The sequence below is a fragment of the Capricornis sumatraensis genome, chromosome 6 (assembly GCF_032405125.1).
Source record: "Capricornis sumatraensis isolate serow.1 chromosome 6, serow.2, whole genome shotgun sequence".
Classification (NCBI taxonomy): domain Eukaryota; kingdom Metazoa; phylum Chordata; class Mammalia; order Artiodactyla; family Bovidae; genus Capricornis; species Capricornis sumatraensis.
Genome location: NC_091074.1, coordinates 81,877,048 through 81,895,778, shown reverse-complemented (window position 1 = coordinate 81,895,778; position 18,731 = coordinate 81,877,048). Strand labels below are relative to the sequence as shown.

General features: G+C 42.0%; 1 protein-coding gene across 1 annotated transcript in view; it reads right to left on the bottom strand.

Moving 5' to 3' along the window:
* Positions 1-11,466: 11,466 nt before the first annotated feature.
* DOCK5 (dedicator of cytokinesis 5) overlaps positions 11,467-18,731 on the bottom strand; it is a 278,523-nt gene continuing 271,258 nt past the window's right edge. Inside the window, exons 51-54 of the mRNA XM_068973628.1 lie at positions 14,858-15,026; positions 14,064-14,202; positions 12,557-12,660; positions 11,467-11,595 (exon numbers count right to left, since the gene is read on the bottom strand). Coding sequence (XP_068829729.1) covers positions 11,491-11,595; positions 12,557-12,660; positions 14,064-14,202; positions 14,858-15,026 — 517 coding nt within the window. The 3' untranslated portion in view covers positions 11,467-11,490. The remainder of the gene's footprint in view (positions 11,596-12,556; positions 12,661-14,063; positions 14,203-14,857; positions 15,027-18,731) is intronic.

Here is an 18,731-nt window from a genome sequence, read left to right as displayed (position 1 = left end):
ACACCTTCTTCTCAAGAGTACATGGAACATTCTCCAGGATAGACCACATCTTGGATCACAAATTTAACCTCAGTAAATTTAAGAAAATTGGAGTTGTATCAAGCATCTTTTCCAATGACAACACTATGAGACTAGATATCAATTACAAGAAAAAACCTGTAAGAAGCACAAACACATGGAGATTAAACAACACATTTCTAAATAACCAACAGGTTACTGAAATACCAAAAGGGAAATCAAAAAATTTCTAGAAACAAATGACAATGAAAACATGACAACTCAAAACCTATGGGATGCAGCAAAAGCAGTCCTAAGAGGAAAGTTTATAGCAATACAATCCTACCTCAGGACACAAGAAAAACATCGAATAGACATGTAACTTTACACCTAAAACAACTGGAAAAAGAACAACAACAACAACAAAAAAAACACCAAAATTAGTAGAAGGAAAGAAATCATAAAGATCTGAGCAGAAATAAATGAAAAAGGAATGAAAGAAGCAAATGAAAGTAAAGATTAATAAACCTAAAACTGATTCTTTAAGAAGATAAACAAAATTCACAAACCTTTAGCCGGACTCATCAAGAAAAAGAGAGAGAAGAATCAAATCAACAAAATTAGAAATGAAAAAGGAGAGGTTACAGCAGACAGTGCAGAAATACAAAGGATTATAAGAGACCATTATGAACAACTATATGGCAACAAAATGGATAACCTGGGAGAAATGGACAGATTCTTAGAAAAGTTCAATCTTCCCAGACTGAACCAGGAAGAAATAGAAATTATGCGCAACCCAATTACAAGCACTGAAATTGAAGCTGTAATCAAAAATCTCCAAAAAAACAAAAGCCCAGGAGCAGATGACTACACAGGAGAATTCTATCAAGCATTTAGAGAAGAGCTAATCCCGATCCTTCTAAAACTCTTTCAAAAAATTGCAGAGGATGGATCACTTCCAAACTCATTCTACAAGGCCACCATCACCCTGATACCAAAACCAGACAAAGACAACACATAAAGAGAAAACTATAGGCCAATATCACTGATGAACATAGATGCAAAAATCCTCAACAAAATCTTAGCAAACAGAACTCAGCAACACAGCGAAAAGCTCATTCACAATGATCAAGTTGGGTTTATTCCAGGAATGCAAGGATTCTTCAATAGACACAAATCAATCAATGTGATACACTAAGTTAACTGGAAGATAAAAACCAAATGATAATCTCAATAGATGCAGAAAAAGCCTTTGACAAAATTAAGCACCCATTTATGATTCAGTTCAGTTCAGTTGCTCAGTCGTGTCCGACTCTTGGCGACCCCATGAATTGCAGCATGCCAGGCCTCCCTGTCCATTACCAACTCCTGGAGTTCACTCAGACTCACGTCTATTAAGTCCGTGATGCCATCCAGCCATCTCATCCTCTGTCATCCCCTTCTCCTCCGGCCCCCAATCCCTCGCAGCATCAGAGTCTTTTCCAATGAGTCAACTCTTCGCATGAGGTGGCCAAAGTACTGGAGTTTCAGCTTTAGCATCATTCCTTCCAAAGAAATCCCAGGGCTGATCTCCTTCACAATGGACTGGTTGGATTTATGATTAAAACTCTTCAAAAAAATGGGCATAGAAGGAACTTACTTCAACATAGTAAAGGCCATATATGGTAAGACTACAGCAAACATTATTTTCAACGATGAAAAACTGAAAGCATTTCTAAGATCAGGAACAAGACAAGGGTGTCCACTTTTGCCACTATTATTCAACATAGTTCTGGAAAATTCTAGTTACAGCAAACAGAGAACAAAAAGAAATAAAAGGAATCCAGATCAGAAAAGAAGAAGTAAAGCTCTCTTTGCAGATGACACGATACTGTACATAGAAAACCCTAAAGATAGTATCAGAAAACTATAGCTAATCAGTGAATTTAGCAAAGTTGTAGGATACAAAATCAATATACAGAAATCACTTGCATTTCTATATACTAAGAATGAAAAATCAGAAAGAGAAATTAATGAATCAATCCCATTCACCATTGCAACAAAAAGAGTTAAATATCTAGGAATAAACTTACATAAGGAGACAAAAGAACTGTATACAGAAAATTATAAGACAGTAATGAAAGAAATAAAGGATGACATAAACAGATGGAGGGATATATACCATGTTCCTGGGTAGGAAATGGTGAAAATGAGTATACTACCAAATGCAATCTACAGACTCAATGGAACCCCTATCAAATTACCAATGGCATTTTTCACAGAACTAGAACAAAGAATTTCACAATTCATATGGAAACACAAAAGACCCCAAATAGCCAAAACAGACTGGAGAAAGAAGAATGGAGATGGAAGAATCAACTTTGCCGACTTTAGATTATACAAAAAGCTACAGTCATCAAGTTCAGTTCAGCTCAGTCACTCCAGTCATGTCCGACTCTTTGCAACCCAATGAATCGCAGCACGCCAGGCCTCCCTGTCCATTATCAACACCCGGAGTCCACCCAAACCCATGTCCATTGAGTCGGTGATGCCATCCAACTATCTCATCCTCTGTCATCCCCTTCTCCTCCTGCCCTCAATCTTTCCCAGCATCAGGGTCTCTTCAAATGAGCTCTTCAAATTAGGTGGCCAAAGTATTGCAGTTTCAGCTTCAACATTGCTCATTCCAATGAACAGCCAGGAGTGATCTCCTTTAGGATGGACTGGCTGGATCTCCTTGCAGTCCAAGGGACTCTCAAGGGTCTTCTCCAACATCACAGTTCAAAAGCACCAATTCTTCAGTGCTCAGCTTTCTTCACAGTCCAACTCTCACATCCATACATGACCACTGGAAAAACCATAGCCTTGACTAGATGGACCTTTGTTGGCAAAGTAATGTCTCTGCTTTTGAATATGCTGTCTAGGTTGGTCATAAAATTTCTTCCAAGGAGTAAGCATCTTTTAATTTCATGGCTGCAATCACCATCTGCAGCGATTTTGGAGCCCCCCAAAATAAAGTCTGACACCGTTTCCCCATCTATTTCCCATGAAGTGACGAGACCGGATGCCATGATCCTCATTTTCTGAATGTTGAGCTTGAAGCCAACTTTTTCACTCTCCTCTTTCACTTTCATCAAGAGGCTCTTTAGTTCTTCTTCACTTTCTGACATAAGGGTCGTGTCATCTGCATATCTGAGGTTATTGGTACTTCTCCCAGTAATCTTGATTCCAGCTTGTGCTTCATCCAGCCCAGCGTTTCTCATGATGTACTCTGCATATAAGTTAAATGAGCAGTGACAATATACAGCCTTGACGGACTCCTTTTCCTATTTGGAACCAGTCTGTTGTTCCATGTGCAGTTCTAACTGCTGCTTCCTGACCTGCATACAGGTTTCTCAAGAGGCAGTTAAGGTGGTCTGGTATTCCCATCTCTCTCAGAATTTTCCAGTTTATTGTGATCCACACAGTCAAAGGCTTTGGCATAGTCATTAAAGCAGAAATAGATGTTTTTCTGGAACTCTCTTGCTTTTTCCATGATCCAGCAGATTTTGGCGATTTGATCTCTGGTTCCTCTGCCTTTTCTTAAACCAGCTTGAACATCTGGAAGTTCACTGTTCACATATTGCTGAAGCCTGGCTTGGAGAATTTTGAGCATTACTTTACTAGCGTGTGAAATGAGTGCAATTGTGCGGTAGTTTGAGCATTCTTTGGCATTGGCTTTCTTTGGGATTGGAATGAAAACTGACCTGCAGTCATTGCCAAGTTTTCCAAATTTGCTGGCATATTGAGTGCAGCACTTTCATAGCATCATCTTTCAGGATTTGAAATAGCCACACTGGTATTCTATCACCTCCACTAGCTTTGTTTGTAGTGATGCTTCCTAAAGCCCACTTGACTTCACATTCCAGGATGCCTGGCCTAGATGAGTGATCACACCATCGTGATTATCTTGGTCGTGAAGATCTTTTTTGTACAGTTCTTCTGGTTCTTCTTGCCACCTCTTCTTAATATCTTCTGCTTCTGTTAGGTCCCTACCATTTCTGTCCTTTATTATGCCCATCTTTGCATGAAATGTTCCCTTGGTATCTTGAATTTTCTTGCAGAGATCTCTAGTCTTTCCCGTTCGATTGTTTTCCTCTTTCTTTGCTTTGATCACTGAGGAAGGCTTTCTTATCTCTCCTTGCTATTATTTGGAACTGTGCATTCAAATGGGTATATCCTTCCTTTCCTCCTTTGCTTTTTGCTCCCCTTCTTTTCATAACTATTTGTAAGGCCTCTTCAGACAGCCATTTTCCTTTTTTGCATTTCTTTTTCTTGGGGATGGTCTTGATTCCTGTCTCCTGTACAATGTCACAAACTTTCGTCCATAGTTCATCAGGCATTCTGTCAGATCTAGTCCCTTAAATCTATTTCTCACTTCCACTGTACAGTCATAAGGGATTTGATTTAGGTCATACCTGAATGGTCTAGTGGTTTCTCCACTTTTTTCAATTTCAGTCTGAATTTGGCAACATGGAGTTCATGATCTGAGCCACAGTCAGCTCTTGGTCTTGTTTTTGCTGACTGTATAGAGCTTCTCCATCTTTGACTGCAAAGAATATAATCAATCTGATTTCAGTGTTGACCATCTGGTGATGTCCATGTAGAGAGTGTTCTCTTGTGTTGTTGGCAAACGCTGTTTGTTATGACCGGTGTGTTCTCTTGGGAGAACTATTATTAGCCTTTGCTCTGCTTCATTCTGTATTCCAAAGCCAAATCTGCTTGTTACCCCAGGTGTTTCTTGACTTCCTATTTTTGCATTCCAGTCCCCTATAATGAAAAGGACATCTTTCTTGGATGTTAGTTCTAGAAGGTCTTGTAGGTCTTCATAAAACTGTTCAACTTCAGCTTATTCAGCGTTACTGGTCAGGGCATAGACTGAATTACCGTGACATTGAATGGTTTGCCTTGGAAATGAATAGAGCTCATTCTGTTGTTTTTGAGCTTGCATCCAAATACTGCATTTGGGACTTATTTGTTAACTATGGTAGCTACTCCATTTCTTCTAAGGGATTCCTGCCCACAGTAGTAGACACAGCGGTCATCTGAGTTAAATTCACCATTCCAGTCCATCTTAGTTTGCGGATTTCTAGAATGTCGATGTTCCCTCTTGTCATCTGTTTGACCACTTCCAATTTGCCTTGATTCATGGACCTAACATTCCAGGTTCCTATGCAATATTGCTCTTCACAGCATTGAACCTTGCTTCCATCACCAGTCCCATCCACAACTGGGTATTGTTTTTGCTTTGGCTACATCCCTTCATTCTTTCTGGAGTTTTCTCCACTGATCTCCAGTAGCATATTGGGCACGTAGTGACCTGGGGAGTTCACCTTTCAGTTTTGTATCTTTTTGCCTTTCCATACCGTTCATGGGATTCTCAAGGCAAGAATACTGAAGTGGTTTGCCATTCCCTTCTCCAGTGGACCACATTCTGTCAGACCTTTCCACCATGACCCGCCCATCTTGGGTGGCCACACATGGCATGGCTTAGTTTCACTGAGTTAGACAAGGCTGTGGTCCGTGTGATCAGATCGGCTAGTTGTCTATGATTGTGGTTTCAGTCTGTCCGCCCTCTGATGCCCTCTCAGTGCATACTGTCTTACTTGGGTTTCTCTTACCTTGGACGTGGGGTATTTCTTCACAGCTGATCCAGTAAAGCGCAGCCACTGCTCCTTACCTTGGACGTAGGGCAGCTCCTCTCGGCCACACTTCTGCTCCATTGCAGCCACCACGCTTCAAGACAGTATGGTATTGGCACAAAAATAGAAATATAGACCGTGGAACAAGAATAAAGCCCAGAAATAAACCCATGCACCTATGGGTACCTTATTTTTGACAAAGGAGGAAAGAATATTCAGTGGGGGCAAAGACAGCCTCTTCAATAAATGTTGCTGGGAAAACTGGACAGCTACATGTAAAATAATGAAATTAGAACACTTCCTAACACCATTGTGCTTATGCTAAGTCGCTCAGTCATGTTCATCTGTTTGTGACTCCATGGACTATAGTCTGCCAAGCTCCTCTGCCCATGGGATTCTCTAGGCAAGAATACTGGAGTGGGTTGCCATTTCCTACTCCAGTGAACCTTCCTGATTCAGGGATCGAAGCTGTGTCTTCTGTCCCCTGCATTGGTAGGAGAGTTCTTTACCACTAGTGCCACAAGTATGCCTAATTATTTGTGGTGAATGCATTAATGAAAGGGACTTATTGTATTAAATAGCTATCAGAAAACCATCAGCTCACATGCCAAAGGATGAATGGAGTGTGGGTGGAGAAAAGAACCAAATAGTTTGCAGTTTTGATTGCTTTTAGGCAAAGATGGTTCTGTGACCCCTAGAGTACAAGTTTAAAACAAATAGGACCACCTGGAATGAAACGAAACCAAAAGAGGGTGTGATATGTCAATAGGAAAATGTTCAGGAATGAATTCATTTCTTTAATAGTATAATGAAGTCGCTCAGTCGTGTCCGACTCTTTGCGACCCTATGGACTGTAGCCTACCAGGCTTCTCCATCCATGGGATTCTCCAGGCAAGAATACTGGAGTGGGTTACTATTTCCTTCTCCAGGGGATCTTCCTGACCCAGGGATCGAACCTGGGTCTCCCACATTGGAGGCACATGCTTTAACCTCTGAGCCACGAGGGAAGCCCTAATTAATATAAGGGTAATAATTTCATTAAGAGTAATAATCAACTAAATACACAAACTTTAAATACATTTCCATTTTTAATTTAAAAAATAAATTACAGCAAATCTGAACAAAATGTTTTCTACTTCAGTGCATACCTTCTTACCCCTTTGTGTTTGAAACCCAACTAGTTCACACAATCAAGGCAACTGGGCTTTTGACAAAGTTTGGATCAACAGTTCACAAAATGTGGCTAAATGGATGAGTCTGGGATGCACAGAAAGGAGATAAGCCTTGGTTGGACTGTAAGCATCAGCCTGAAATCATGAACTTAAAAGGAAAACATTCTCCTTTTGTAGAGTAAAACTGATAATTCCACTCTCAACCCACCCAAAGGGCAACTTACCTTTTCCAATTTAACTTTACAATACTACTTAGTCATGAGGTAAGGATTTAAAAACTTTGGAAGAGAAAGTTAAGATTTCTTCTGACTCTCCACCCCTTTTTCATTCACTAAAAAGTACAAGAAAGCTAGGCCTGAAAGGATTCTAAAAAATCATTTAACCTCAAATACACACACACACACACACACACACACACACACACACACACACATATATGTATACATGTACTTTATATGAAGAAATTCAGGTTAAGGTCCAGGGACTGACCAAATTGACCTGCCAAACGTACACCCTTTATAAAGTCTTCTTGTGTGTTGATAGTAGGGTTTTTTTCCTTCCCTTTTCATTAAACCTGCAAAATGACAGGAAGGATAGTACAAACGGAAGGGCCTTCTAAATGCCTTTGATAAATGACAGCAGAGTTGCCAGGGAGACTTCCAGGCGGCTGGGAGAAGCCTGTGGCTCTTTAAGGTGGTAACTTGAGTGTACACTATTATCAAATTGGATTCATCTGTACACCTAAGATTTGTGACCTTAACTGTCTGTGTTACACCTTAATTTCAAAATAAGAAATCACCCCATGACCCAGGGCAAGGAGAGGGAAAGGAGTCTCCAAGCTTAAAGTTAGAAAAGGCAGCTTATAATCTCATATCCTGCTTGATCTCTGGCTCTGTCTTAGCAACCTGAGTTTGGTGGTTGTTTCTTTAATGGCTCTGACAGGGGAAAACAAGTGTAATTTTGGAATCAAGGCATGAAGGTGGAGAAGGAGAAAGCAACCCCTGGCCCAGAACCTTATTTATGGCTTCCCTTAAGTTCAGTGCCACTCTCTTGCCACTCCCGTGACCCACCACAATCCTCATATCTGGGGCTGTTCCCTTTGAATACACTGGACTGTCACAACCTGGGTGTTAGGACAGTGTCTGACATTCAGTAAGAGTTTAATCTATGCTGCATGAAATGATTCTTGGAAAAAAAAATTCAAAACAAGACAAGTTGCCTAGATGGAGAGAGAGAGAGAGAGAGAGAGAGAGAGGGAAGAAAGGAATTCAAACAAAAATTCCATAAACCAACATCCACAAAGGTTGTGACAATTTGGGGGCTACTTCCAAGGGCTTTCAATACTTGAGTTCTTATCAAGGGAAATAAGGACCAGTTGTTTCTTCAGTATTTTGCCTACCTTTATGGTAATCCTAAAGCATCTCTTTGCAGCTTCCCTGTTTGACTTCAGGACAGACATTACTTAGGCTCTTTTGTCAAATGGGACTCTTGGATCAAGGGTGAGCAGTCCAGTGTCCTCTGGGACCTCTTATTCACCACATGACCTGGAATCCTGTGTATTCAGGCAGGAGAGATTTAGGATTTGCGTGAATGTGGGAAGGGAATCTTATGGGAAAACGTTATGTTAAAAAAGGAAACGTATTTGGGCACTGGTCTATTGGATGTCCGTGTGTGTGTGCTCAGTTACGTCTAACTCTTTGTGATCCCAGGGACTGTAGCCCGCCAGGCTTCTCTGTCCATGGGATTTTCCAGGCAAGAATACTAAAGCGGGTTGCCACTTCCTCCTCCAGGGGATCTTCCTGACTCAGAGATCAAACCCTTGTCTCCTGCGTTGGCAGGTAGATTCTGTACCACTGCGCCCCTTAGGAAGCCCCAACCTCTGACCAAAGGCCAGAACTTACGACGCATCCTTGTGACTTGAAAGGAACATGCTTCAGGTTTCTTTGTGACACAGTTTACATCCTTCTACTTTAATTGGAGGATGTAAAGCTCATGAATCCCCTCCAGCCAGTCTGCCTTGCAACTTCTCAGAAGCTGCTCTGGTTCCAGGTCAGCCCTGCAGATTGTCTCTTCCTCCTGTTCTCGTGCCACTTAAAATCAAGTCCAGATCTTAAAAAAAAAATTTTTGGATGAACTACATAGCATGTGGAACCTTAGTTCCCCAATCAGGGATCAAACCCACACCCCCTGCATTGGAAGGGTGGACTTTTAACCACTAGACCACCAAGGAAGTCCCCTGTCTTCAGGTCTTGTTAACAATCTGTCCCTAGTCATATGTAAGATGCTACCTTTTAGAGAGGGACTGTTGTGTGCAGAACTAATCTGTGCTCACCCTCCAAATTATCTTCTAAAACAATAAAAATGAAGATCAATCATGCTTGTTCAGTTCAGTCGCTCAGTCATGTCCGACTCTCTGCGACCCCATGAATCGCAGCATGCCAGGCCTCCCTGTCTATCACCAACTCCCGGAGTTCACTCAGACTCACGTCCATCGAGTTGGTGATGCCATCCAGCCATCTCATCCTCTGTCGATCATGCTTGTGGAGAGCTTCAAATACTGTCGGCCCAGCGGAGACAAGAAAGGACCACAGAGTGAGGATCTACTTCACAGAGACAGCCTCACTCGAACCCCCGGCAGTCTGTGTGGGAGGGATGACCTCCATTTTGAAAGGTGAAAAAGCTCAAGAGAATTTAAAATAATTCAAGGGGGTGTGCAAAGCTGAGAGAGGCCATAGTTGGGTTGATTCAAAGCTGAACGGTTACTTCCAGAGACCTGGCTTCTTCACATCTTTCTGCTACATCACACGCAAGTGCTGAGTGGAGCCAAAGAAAGAACCCAGCACTGGCAAACATGCATTCTCACTTCTTCAGTGACCCTGGACATGTCTCAGAGGTTTTACTTCCCTGATGCTGTGATGAATTTACACATCTCTCCTAGAAGGAGTGGTGGTGAAATAGGCACCCAAAGAGGCAGGCAAGGAAACCCAAATTTTTGGAAGTTAAATCTCTCTCTCTCCCCCTCCTGTGTGTGTGTTCAGTCCCTCAGTTGTGTCCGATTCCTAAGGGCTATAGCTGCCAGGATCCTCTGTCCACGGGATTCTCCAGGCAAGGTTAGTGAAGCGGGTTGCCCTTTCCTTCTCCACAGAATCTTCCTGACCCAGGGATTGAACCCAAATCTCCTGTGTCTCCTACATTGGCAGGCAGATTCTTTTACTACTGAGCCATCTGGGAAACCCCCCACCTCTCCTGGACCTCAAAGGCAAGGTGACCTGGCCAGGCTATGGTGAGCACACCCACAGGCTGACCCAGGGCATCCATACTCTAAATGTTCTCTCTTTTGCCATAAAAAGCTAAGTAGTACAGAAATTATCTCGGACATTTCCCCTGTTTTTCCAGCTAGGGGTAGGGACTGAAGAATTCATCAGGGTTTTCTAGAGATGTTATCTAGGTATAAACTCAACGAGCAAGCTGGGTTATTAGGAAGAGTCTGTAGTAGGATTTTCTGTCTTTAACCTCAATTTCCTTATCCACAAAATGGGGGTGGTGGTGGCTGTTGTAGGACTTTTAAGGACCTTTGAGCTCAAAAGGTCTGTAGTTCTGTGTGGCTGTTTACGTATCTGCTGATAATATCTGATCCTCTGAATCACCCTACCTTTTCTTCTGAAAAGAGGACTGATGAGGGTACCGTGAACATATCATCAAATCAATTCAACAATCAAGAAGGAATAAATAATCAACAAGAGATATTGCACTGTATTCTTCAGGATAAAATCAGGTTCCAGATGGGGGGCCACCAAACCATTCCAATGAGATCTCGAAGCAAAGCAGTTCAATCCAGGCTTCTAAGTCCCTTATATCCAGTGATCTGAGCTCCGAGGTAATAGAAGAAACTGTGCAAAAGTCAGAGCCTTGGGAGTCTGTTGTAGGAAGAGGTGACTGCTGTGCAGAGAGGACCGTTAGTCGGGAGTGTGGGGAACTCCTGGGAAGGTGGAGGGGGGGCAGTTTAGGTGGGTTGGGGTGGGGGTGGGGGAAACAGAGGTGTTCAGGGCTCACAGTTCAGTCCACGTTCTTTCAACAATGATAGCCATTCCTACGTGAAAGCAGCCAATCTCCATGAAAGAGATGTTCTTTCCCACAAAAAAAAAAAAAAAAAAAAACCACAGGGAAACCTCAGAAAGATAGATAATTTTGGCTACCAAAGTACTTGATGTTGGTCTCTTCCAATAGGTTATATCACAGGGTGTGTCCATGAGAAAACAGTGTCTTAAGTACAGCTTTTCAGAAGCAAAGCAGAAAATTCCTCTAAGGAGTAGGTTTGTGAGGATTTTCCCACCACCAGCATCAACGAAGAACTTATCCAGGCTCCTGGAGACCCTGGTGGTCCTGCGCTGGAGGCTGACATGTAATAGTGGTGAGGAGGAAACACAGAAGTGGCCAACTATGGAATTCCACATGGGCTGGAGGAGAAACGGCAGGGCCTCAGGCATGGATCAAAGAGGCTTTTGAAAAGACGAAACCAGTGTTGAGCCGGTGAACCTCAGTTCCAGATCAGGAAAGGAGGCCAGCAGGGACCCTGGGCAATGAGGACCCTGCTTCTCCAAGGCCAGTTCCCAGGCATCCGTGGTCCAGGTGCTCAGAGCTCCAGAGGGAGGATAAGATCCTTACTGGGATCCAGGCTCAAAAGAAAGGATGCCGGATTTCCGTACTTTTGGAGGTGGAGGGGGTGGGACTATGGCTTCTCTTCGGACAGGCAGTGGGGGTGCAATCTGTTGGGGTGGATACACAAAAGGAGACATGAGTCTTCCCTTTCTTTCCAATTTTGCCTTCTCCTCCACATTTCCAACAGTCAGTGTTAGCTTAAAAGTGACCTGAGTTTATCTACACAGCCTTTGCAAGGCAAAATTTTAGAGACCTGACTAATTTAATCTCCCCCTTTTCCCTTTTGTGTGTGTGTTGCTCAGTCGAGTGCAACTCTGCGACCCAATGGACTGTAGCCTGCCAGGTTCCTCTGCCCATGGAATTCTCCAGCCAAGAACAGTGGTATGGGGTGCCATTCCCTTCTCCAGGGGGTCTTCCTGACCCAGGAATCGAGCCCAGGTCTTCTGCATTGCAAGCACATTCTTTACCATCTCAGCAACCAAGGAAGCCTCCCCAAAATAGCATTACTATATGTTCAGCCATGTACAATGCTTTGCAGCCCCATGGACTGTAGCCCATCAGGCTCCTCTGTCCATGGGATTCTCCAGGCAAGAGAACTAGAGTGAGGTGCTATTTCCTACTCCAGGGGATCTTTCCGACCCAGCGACCAAACCTGCATCTCTTGTGTCTCCTGCATTGCCAGGCATATTCTTTACCACTAGCGCCACCTGGGAAGCCCATATATACATTAAGGGCTCAGTAAATATGTGTTCAATGAATAAAGGAAACCACTGGTGGCCCTTCCAGAGTGACTATCCCTCATTCACTCAGGTATGAGTCAGAACTCCTGGCTTATTTCCCTCCCCTGGACCCAGGGTGAGGGCCCTTCAATCCAATGAAAGGTCAGACAGCATCTTCTTCTTTCCCATTGAAAACTCTCTCTTTCATCATTTCAGGAATGAATCAAAAACTGATCAGAGTGGCAAATCAATGGGACTACCTGCCTATCAAAAACCTGGGGAAATCCAAGGTTACATTCCCACGAGTGTGGGTGCTCGCCGGCCCCAGTGTCCACTGCCACCTTCCTACCTCTGTGGAGTTCCTCTGGCTGCTCTCATAGGGCTTGCTTTTGGGGGGAGGGGGCGGTGGGACATTAGCCGTAGTCGGTCCAACTGTCTGCAACGATGGGGAGCCTGGAAATGACACAAAGTAGTAGATGAAGGCACAGAGATGAACTCACCGAGGAATCTCATGGCACTTCCGCTGGACACTGCCACCCTAAACCACCTGGTCAATCAAATCGTTAAGGTCACATTCTACGGTTTTTGTGGACAGAATGAAGACCTCTTACCCGCTGGGACACATGTAGCACCCTTCCTTCACCAGAAGGCATCATGAGAAATTCTTACGTAAAAATTTCATGTTTTGTTAAACGGTGTCACTATTACACTGAAAATGAGAATATTTTCTAGAACTCAGGGTACTACTCTGTTCTCTGATATATCCCAAGTTCTTAGGAAAAAACATCTGTCACAAACTAGGTAGTTAATAAATACTGGTTATATTGGACTATTACAATTTTATCATTTAAAGCAGCAGTCCCCAACCTTTTTGGCACTAGGTACTGGTTTCACGGCAGACAACTTTTCCACGGACCGTGGTAGTGGTGGTGGTGTGGGGAAGGGTTCAGGATGATTCAAGCACATTACATTTATTATGCACTTTATGTCTACTATTATTCCATCAGCTCCATCTCAGATCATCAGGCATGAGATCCTGGAACTTACATACCCTTGATTTAAAGAGTGCAATATCTACTTCCTCCAGGAAACTGTGCCTGATTAACTCAGACGTTGGCTGACTACAGTCTCCTGTTTGGGGTGATGATCTATTCTTCCACTGCTCCTTTGTGTTAAGCGTCCTTGTACTTCATCTCAGGACTTGTGCTGAGATGACTGCTGACTCCCCAAACCTGAGTGTAATTTGTCTATTTCTTATCCTTTCGGACCATTCTCCACATAAAGCACATGGCGACTTGGCCAACAGTTCCTAAATTACCTCCTATCTAGTCCTAGTCCTAGTCCAGTCGATCTCATTTACACCAACAGCACTGGAAAACGGGCAGTGAAACCCTGCGGTGCTCCCGGTACTGCTGCTAAGTCATGTCGGACTCTTTATGATCACAGAAGCTGTAGTCCGCCAGGATTCTCCATTCATGGGATTTTCCAGGCTAGAATGGGTGGAGTGGGTTGCCATTTCTTACTCCAGGGATTAAACTGGAGTTCCTACCTGGATTCCTACTCCCCACCCAGGGATTGAACCTGTGTCTCCTATACTGGCAGGCGGATTCTTTACCATTGGGCCACTAGGAAAGCCCCATGGCTCCCTGTACAGAAAAGTTCAATGAGTCTTAGCAACCTAAGGACTCTGGCCAAACATTAATCTAACTGAATGACACCCATGACCACCAAACTGAACCAACTTGACTATCATCTCAGACCCCTTGTGGATATTTTGATTAAAAATGGCCCGGATTCATAAACATACTCCATCACCTAGTGAAATGACTATAAGGGGTCTCTACAGGTCAACTTACTCAGGGCCCTGGTCGCTTTAGGAGTGAGTTGGGGTGGGCTCAGGGGTGTTGACTGTGGAGGTGAAGCGCCAGGAACTGGTGTCAGCCGATTGTCCGACAGCTGGAGACTCTTGGGTCTCTGTGATTTCTTGGTTGGGCTCTAGTGGGGGGTGGGGGAAACAAAGAACACATTGTCACAGTGAGGAGGGTCGAACTCATCAATACTCCTTAAACAACCCTGTCTGCAGAGCAGCATCTTGTTAAAGGGCAAAATTCCAGGAGCCCTCTGTACGCTTACCACACTAGAACGTGGAGGGCACGAGGGTGAAGACACAAACAGGGAATCCCTGGTCCACAGACTATCTTCTGACTAGCCAATGGGCTGTGTCATTTAGTTTGGAGATGAGCCACCCTGATTCTCAGGGATACCTGGTCCCACCACATTTAACAACATGATGTGGCTTATAGAAGAAAAAGTACTTTTTATTTTTTTTTAAACTAAAAGAAGGGAAATGACAATGTTTGGATGGGCTCATGGAACATGGTGGTGAGAACCACAACCCTAAGCATCAATCCACATATTTTCACTGAGGGTAGATCTTGTGTCGTTATTGATTTACAGAGTTGGATCTCTGTACCTGGTTTTCTTAGCACCATCTGAGATCTGAGCCCATCCCCAGGCTGCTGGGTCCTGAGAAAGCATGACAGGCTTCAACCTAGTCACTCACAGTTATGACGTCAATGGTGAAAAGCCTGCCTACAGGGGACATGGTGGAAAACTTACAGTCATCTTGTTTTGGGTTTTTTGTTTTTACCATCAGATCAGGTTCTGGCACTTTCTCTGCGGTGGCCTGGGACTTGCTCAGACTCCAGTCTTTAATCTTGAACTTGCTCATCCGAGTCTCGCTCTCCTCTTTGAGGGACAGATCTTCCACTCTGGCCCCTGACGAGGCCCTGCGCTCCAACAGTGGCTCCAGGATGGACCTATCAGGGGTTGGGGAGGAAAGGATTGGGAGGCTGGCATGAGTGGATGCAAACTAGTAAAAGAGGCTGGATAAACAACACGGTCCTGTTTTACAGCACAGGAGACTCTATTCAGTATCCTGTGATAAACCGTGATGGAAAAGACTATGAAAAAGAATATATATGATGTATAACCAAGTCACTTTGCAATACAGTAGAAATTAACACATTATAAATCAACTACATGTAAAACAAACAAACAAACAAAAAAGACTGACCTGTCAGCTACAAACAAGGACAAAGTCAGAAAACACTGATCACCTGATAGTGAAAACTGATGCCCAAAAAACCAGAGGATACGACTTTTCAACAGCACTTTAACCTGTGGCTTCCTTCTCAGGTTCTAAATCCAACTTCCAACTGCAAAATGAATATCTCAAGGTCTACAAGTACAGAAATGAGGCCATCCAAGCACGTCAAGAAAATACTAGTGAATATTTATCTTATGATAGGAAGATAAGATCTTACCTAAACTTATAGGCAAAGAGAGAGTTCATACAGTAGAAGATGAACAGGCAGCATTATATAGGGGATAAGAGCACAAGTCCTGGAGCCCTACAGCCTGCATTCAAATCTTACCTACATTTACTTGCTGGGTGACCTTGGGCAGATAATTTTTTCATACCTCAGTTTTCTTATCTGTAAAAATGGGGATGATAATAATATCTATCTCATAAGGTTATTAGGGCTTCCCTGGTGGCTTAGACAGTAAAGAATCTGCCTGCAGAGTGGGACACACAGGTTTGATCCCTGCGTTGGGAAGATCCCCTAGAGAAGGCAATGGCTAACCCACTCCAGTATTCCTGCCTAGAGTATGCCATGGACAGAGGAGCCTGGTGGGCTACAGTCCATGGGGTCTCAAAGGGTCAGACACAACTGAGCAACTAATACTTTTTTCATTTTCAAAGGGTTATTACAAAATAGTTACAACAGTACCTAGCAAATAGATGCATGCATGCTCAGTATGTCCAGCTCCTGGTGACCCCATGGACTGTAGCCCACCAGGCTCCTCTGTCCACGGAATTTCCCAGGCAAGAAACTGGAGTGGTTTTGCCATTTCCTTCTCCAGGGGATCTTCCTGACCCACAGGTCGACTCTGTGTCTTTTTTGTCTCCTGCATTGGCTGGTGGATTCTTTACCACTGTGCCACCTGGGAAACCCCAGCATATAGGAGAACTGCTCAAAAAAAATTTTTTTTAATTACACTGACAAATTTTAAATGCCATAGTAAGAATCATGATTAGATGCTAACATACAGAGGGGAAGAATTTGATGAGAAACAAGAAAGTCTAGAGATATTTTGAAATATCTCTCCCTAAACTGCATATTTATAAAGGGAAAAAATATAAAGTTATAAAGGGAAAAATAGTTAAGTATTGTTTTAATTAAAAAAAATTTTTTTTGGCCACCCTGTGTAGCATGTGAGATCTAGTTCTCTGACCAGGGATCAAACCCACATCTGCTGTATTGGAGGCACAGAGTCTTAACCTCTGGACTGACAGAGAAGTTCAATGATGTCTTCTTATTCATTGGGCAAATGCGGGCAAGAGCAATAACCCACCTTGCCTGGGGTCACAGCAAGAAGAGGACCCCAGTCATCTGGTCTGTTTACTGCCCTAATGGATCAGCAATAACGGGGTCTCTGGTTCTCAACAGCTACTTGAAAAAAAAATTTTTTTTAATGGGCCAGAGTTCAATTAAGAAAAGAGTCTTAGTGAAGAGAACAGAACTTCTACATGACTCTTTGTGACCCCATGGACTGTAGCCCTCCAGGTTCCTCTTTCCATGGGGATTCTCCAGGCAAGAATACTGGAATGGATTTTCATGCCCTTCTCCAGGAGATATTCCCAACCCAGGGATTGAACCCAGGTCTCCCACACTGCATACAGATTCTTTACCATCTGAGCCACCAGAGAAGCCCTTCCACAAAGTAAGTATTATCTCTTTAACAGCATGACGGAAACCATAAAAGAGAAAAGCAAACCAGGTATTGTTTAATCTTTAGGAATTTACAAGATTAAAAATAATCAAAATATCTAATGTAAGTGAATATATTATGAAAAATGATATAGTCACTCATATATTTCATATGGCATTGCATATTAGTATTTGTGATAATACAGTAAGAATTAGAAAGAATCTAAAAAAGATTGAATTCATGTATATGTAAAATTGAATCACTTTGTTGTCCACCTGAAACTAATACAACATTGTAAATTAACTATTCTCCAATAAAAATTAAGAAAAAAAAAACCTCTCCTGAATAGGTCATACATGCTTTTGGAAGTGCATCCTATACTCCATGTTAACCAAAAGGCTTAGAAATGATATGAGAATATATCTTAAGTGACCGTAAAGCTAAATATACACAAATACATGCTACTAATAATATAAATGCATTTTATATTGATACAACCTAAATGCTTTTATATTAAATTTACAATGAACTTTTATGATTATCTGTTTAGAGTGACACAGCTAAAACATCCCATTATAGGGAGAAGAACTAATTATGGCACATTCATATGCTACAGTGATAAACAGCCATCAAAAATGATGAAAAATAAATAATATTATATAGCAGCATGAATAGTGCTTATAATAAAAAGACAAAGAGGAAAAAGCAAATTACCAAACTCTATCCATGTGCTAATTTGCACCTATGTAAAGATAACTATGTCAACGTAAAAGGATGGATAAATAATTTAAGAAATAAAAAACATTTAATTTCCAGGTAGAAGACCATTTGAACAGGTTATTTTTGTGGTATGGCTATTATAGCATGAAATTAAAAGATTATAAATTAAGTTTTAAGTAAAAAGGTTTAACTTAGAGTCAACATTAAAATTCACAGTGATGTTAAGTATTCATCATTTATATAAAATTAAGCAGTAGGTCACAAAATGGTACATGCAATGCTTTTCTATTTGAACACAATTATAAATTCACTCCTTTAAAATATTTTAAGTTTGATCATATGGAAAGGCACTCCACGTTTCTGGTAAGGAAGGTTGAATATCAAAAAGCCATAAACTCAATGGATAAATTTAACATATCCCCATAAAAATAATAACAGGATTCTAGACAAGTTAATCCAAAAACAAGCACTGAGTAAAACTAGCCAGGCAAATTCTGAAAAAAGCTATTAGACACTTAAAATCCTTTAAGATCTACAGTAAGTAAGACTGAATTGGCAGAAGTGCATGAACCATATAGGTAGGTCTAAGAAATGGTGGGAAAGTCCATGAATAAACTAAAGAACATACTAGAATTTGATTTTTTTTTTTTCAAATAAGGAGGACATTTCAAATCAGTAGAGAAAAGATGGTTTGCTCACTTAACTTTATAGGTGAGCCAAGCATGGAAAAAAATTGGCTCTATACTTTATACCTTATAGTAGAATAAGTTTAAAGGAATCATAGATTTTATTATAAATAATGAAACTGTAAAATTAGTTTTTCATAGTCTTACAGTAAGGAAGGACTCTAACCATGATATAAAATCCAGAAGTCATAAAATTAAGTATTAACGTATTTGATTGCATTTAAACAAAAATCAGTGCAACTAAATAAAAATTTAGAAGCAAAGTCAAAAGAAAAAGGAAAAATTGGGGTAATATTTCATCTCAATACAAAGGGCCAGAATCCAACAGAAAAATGTTCATGT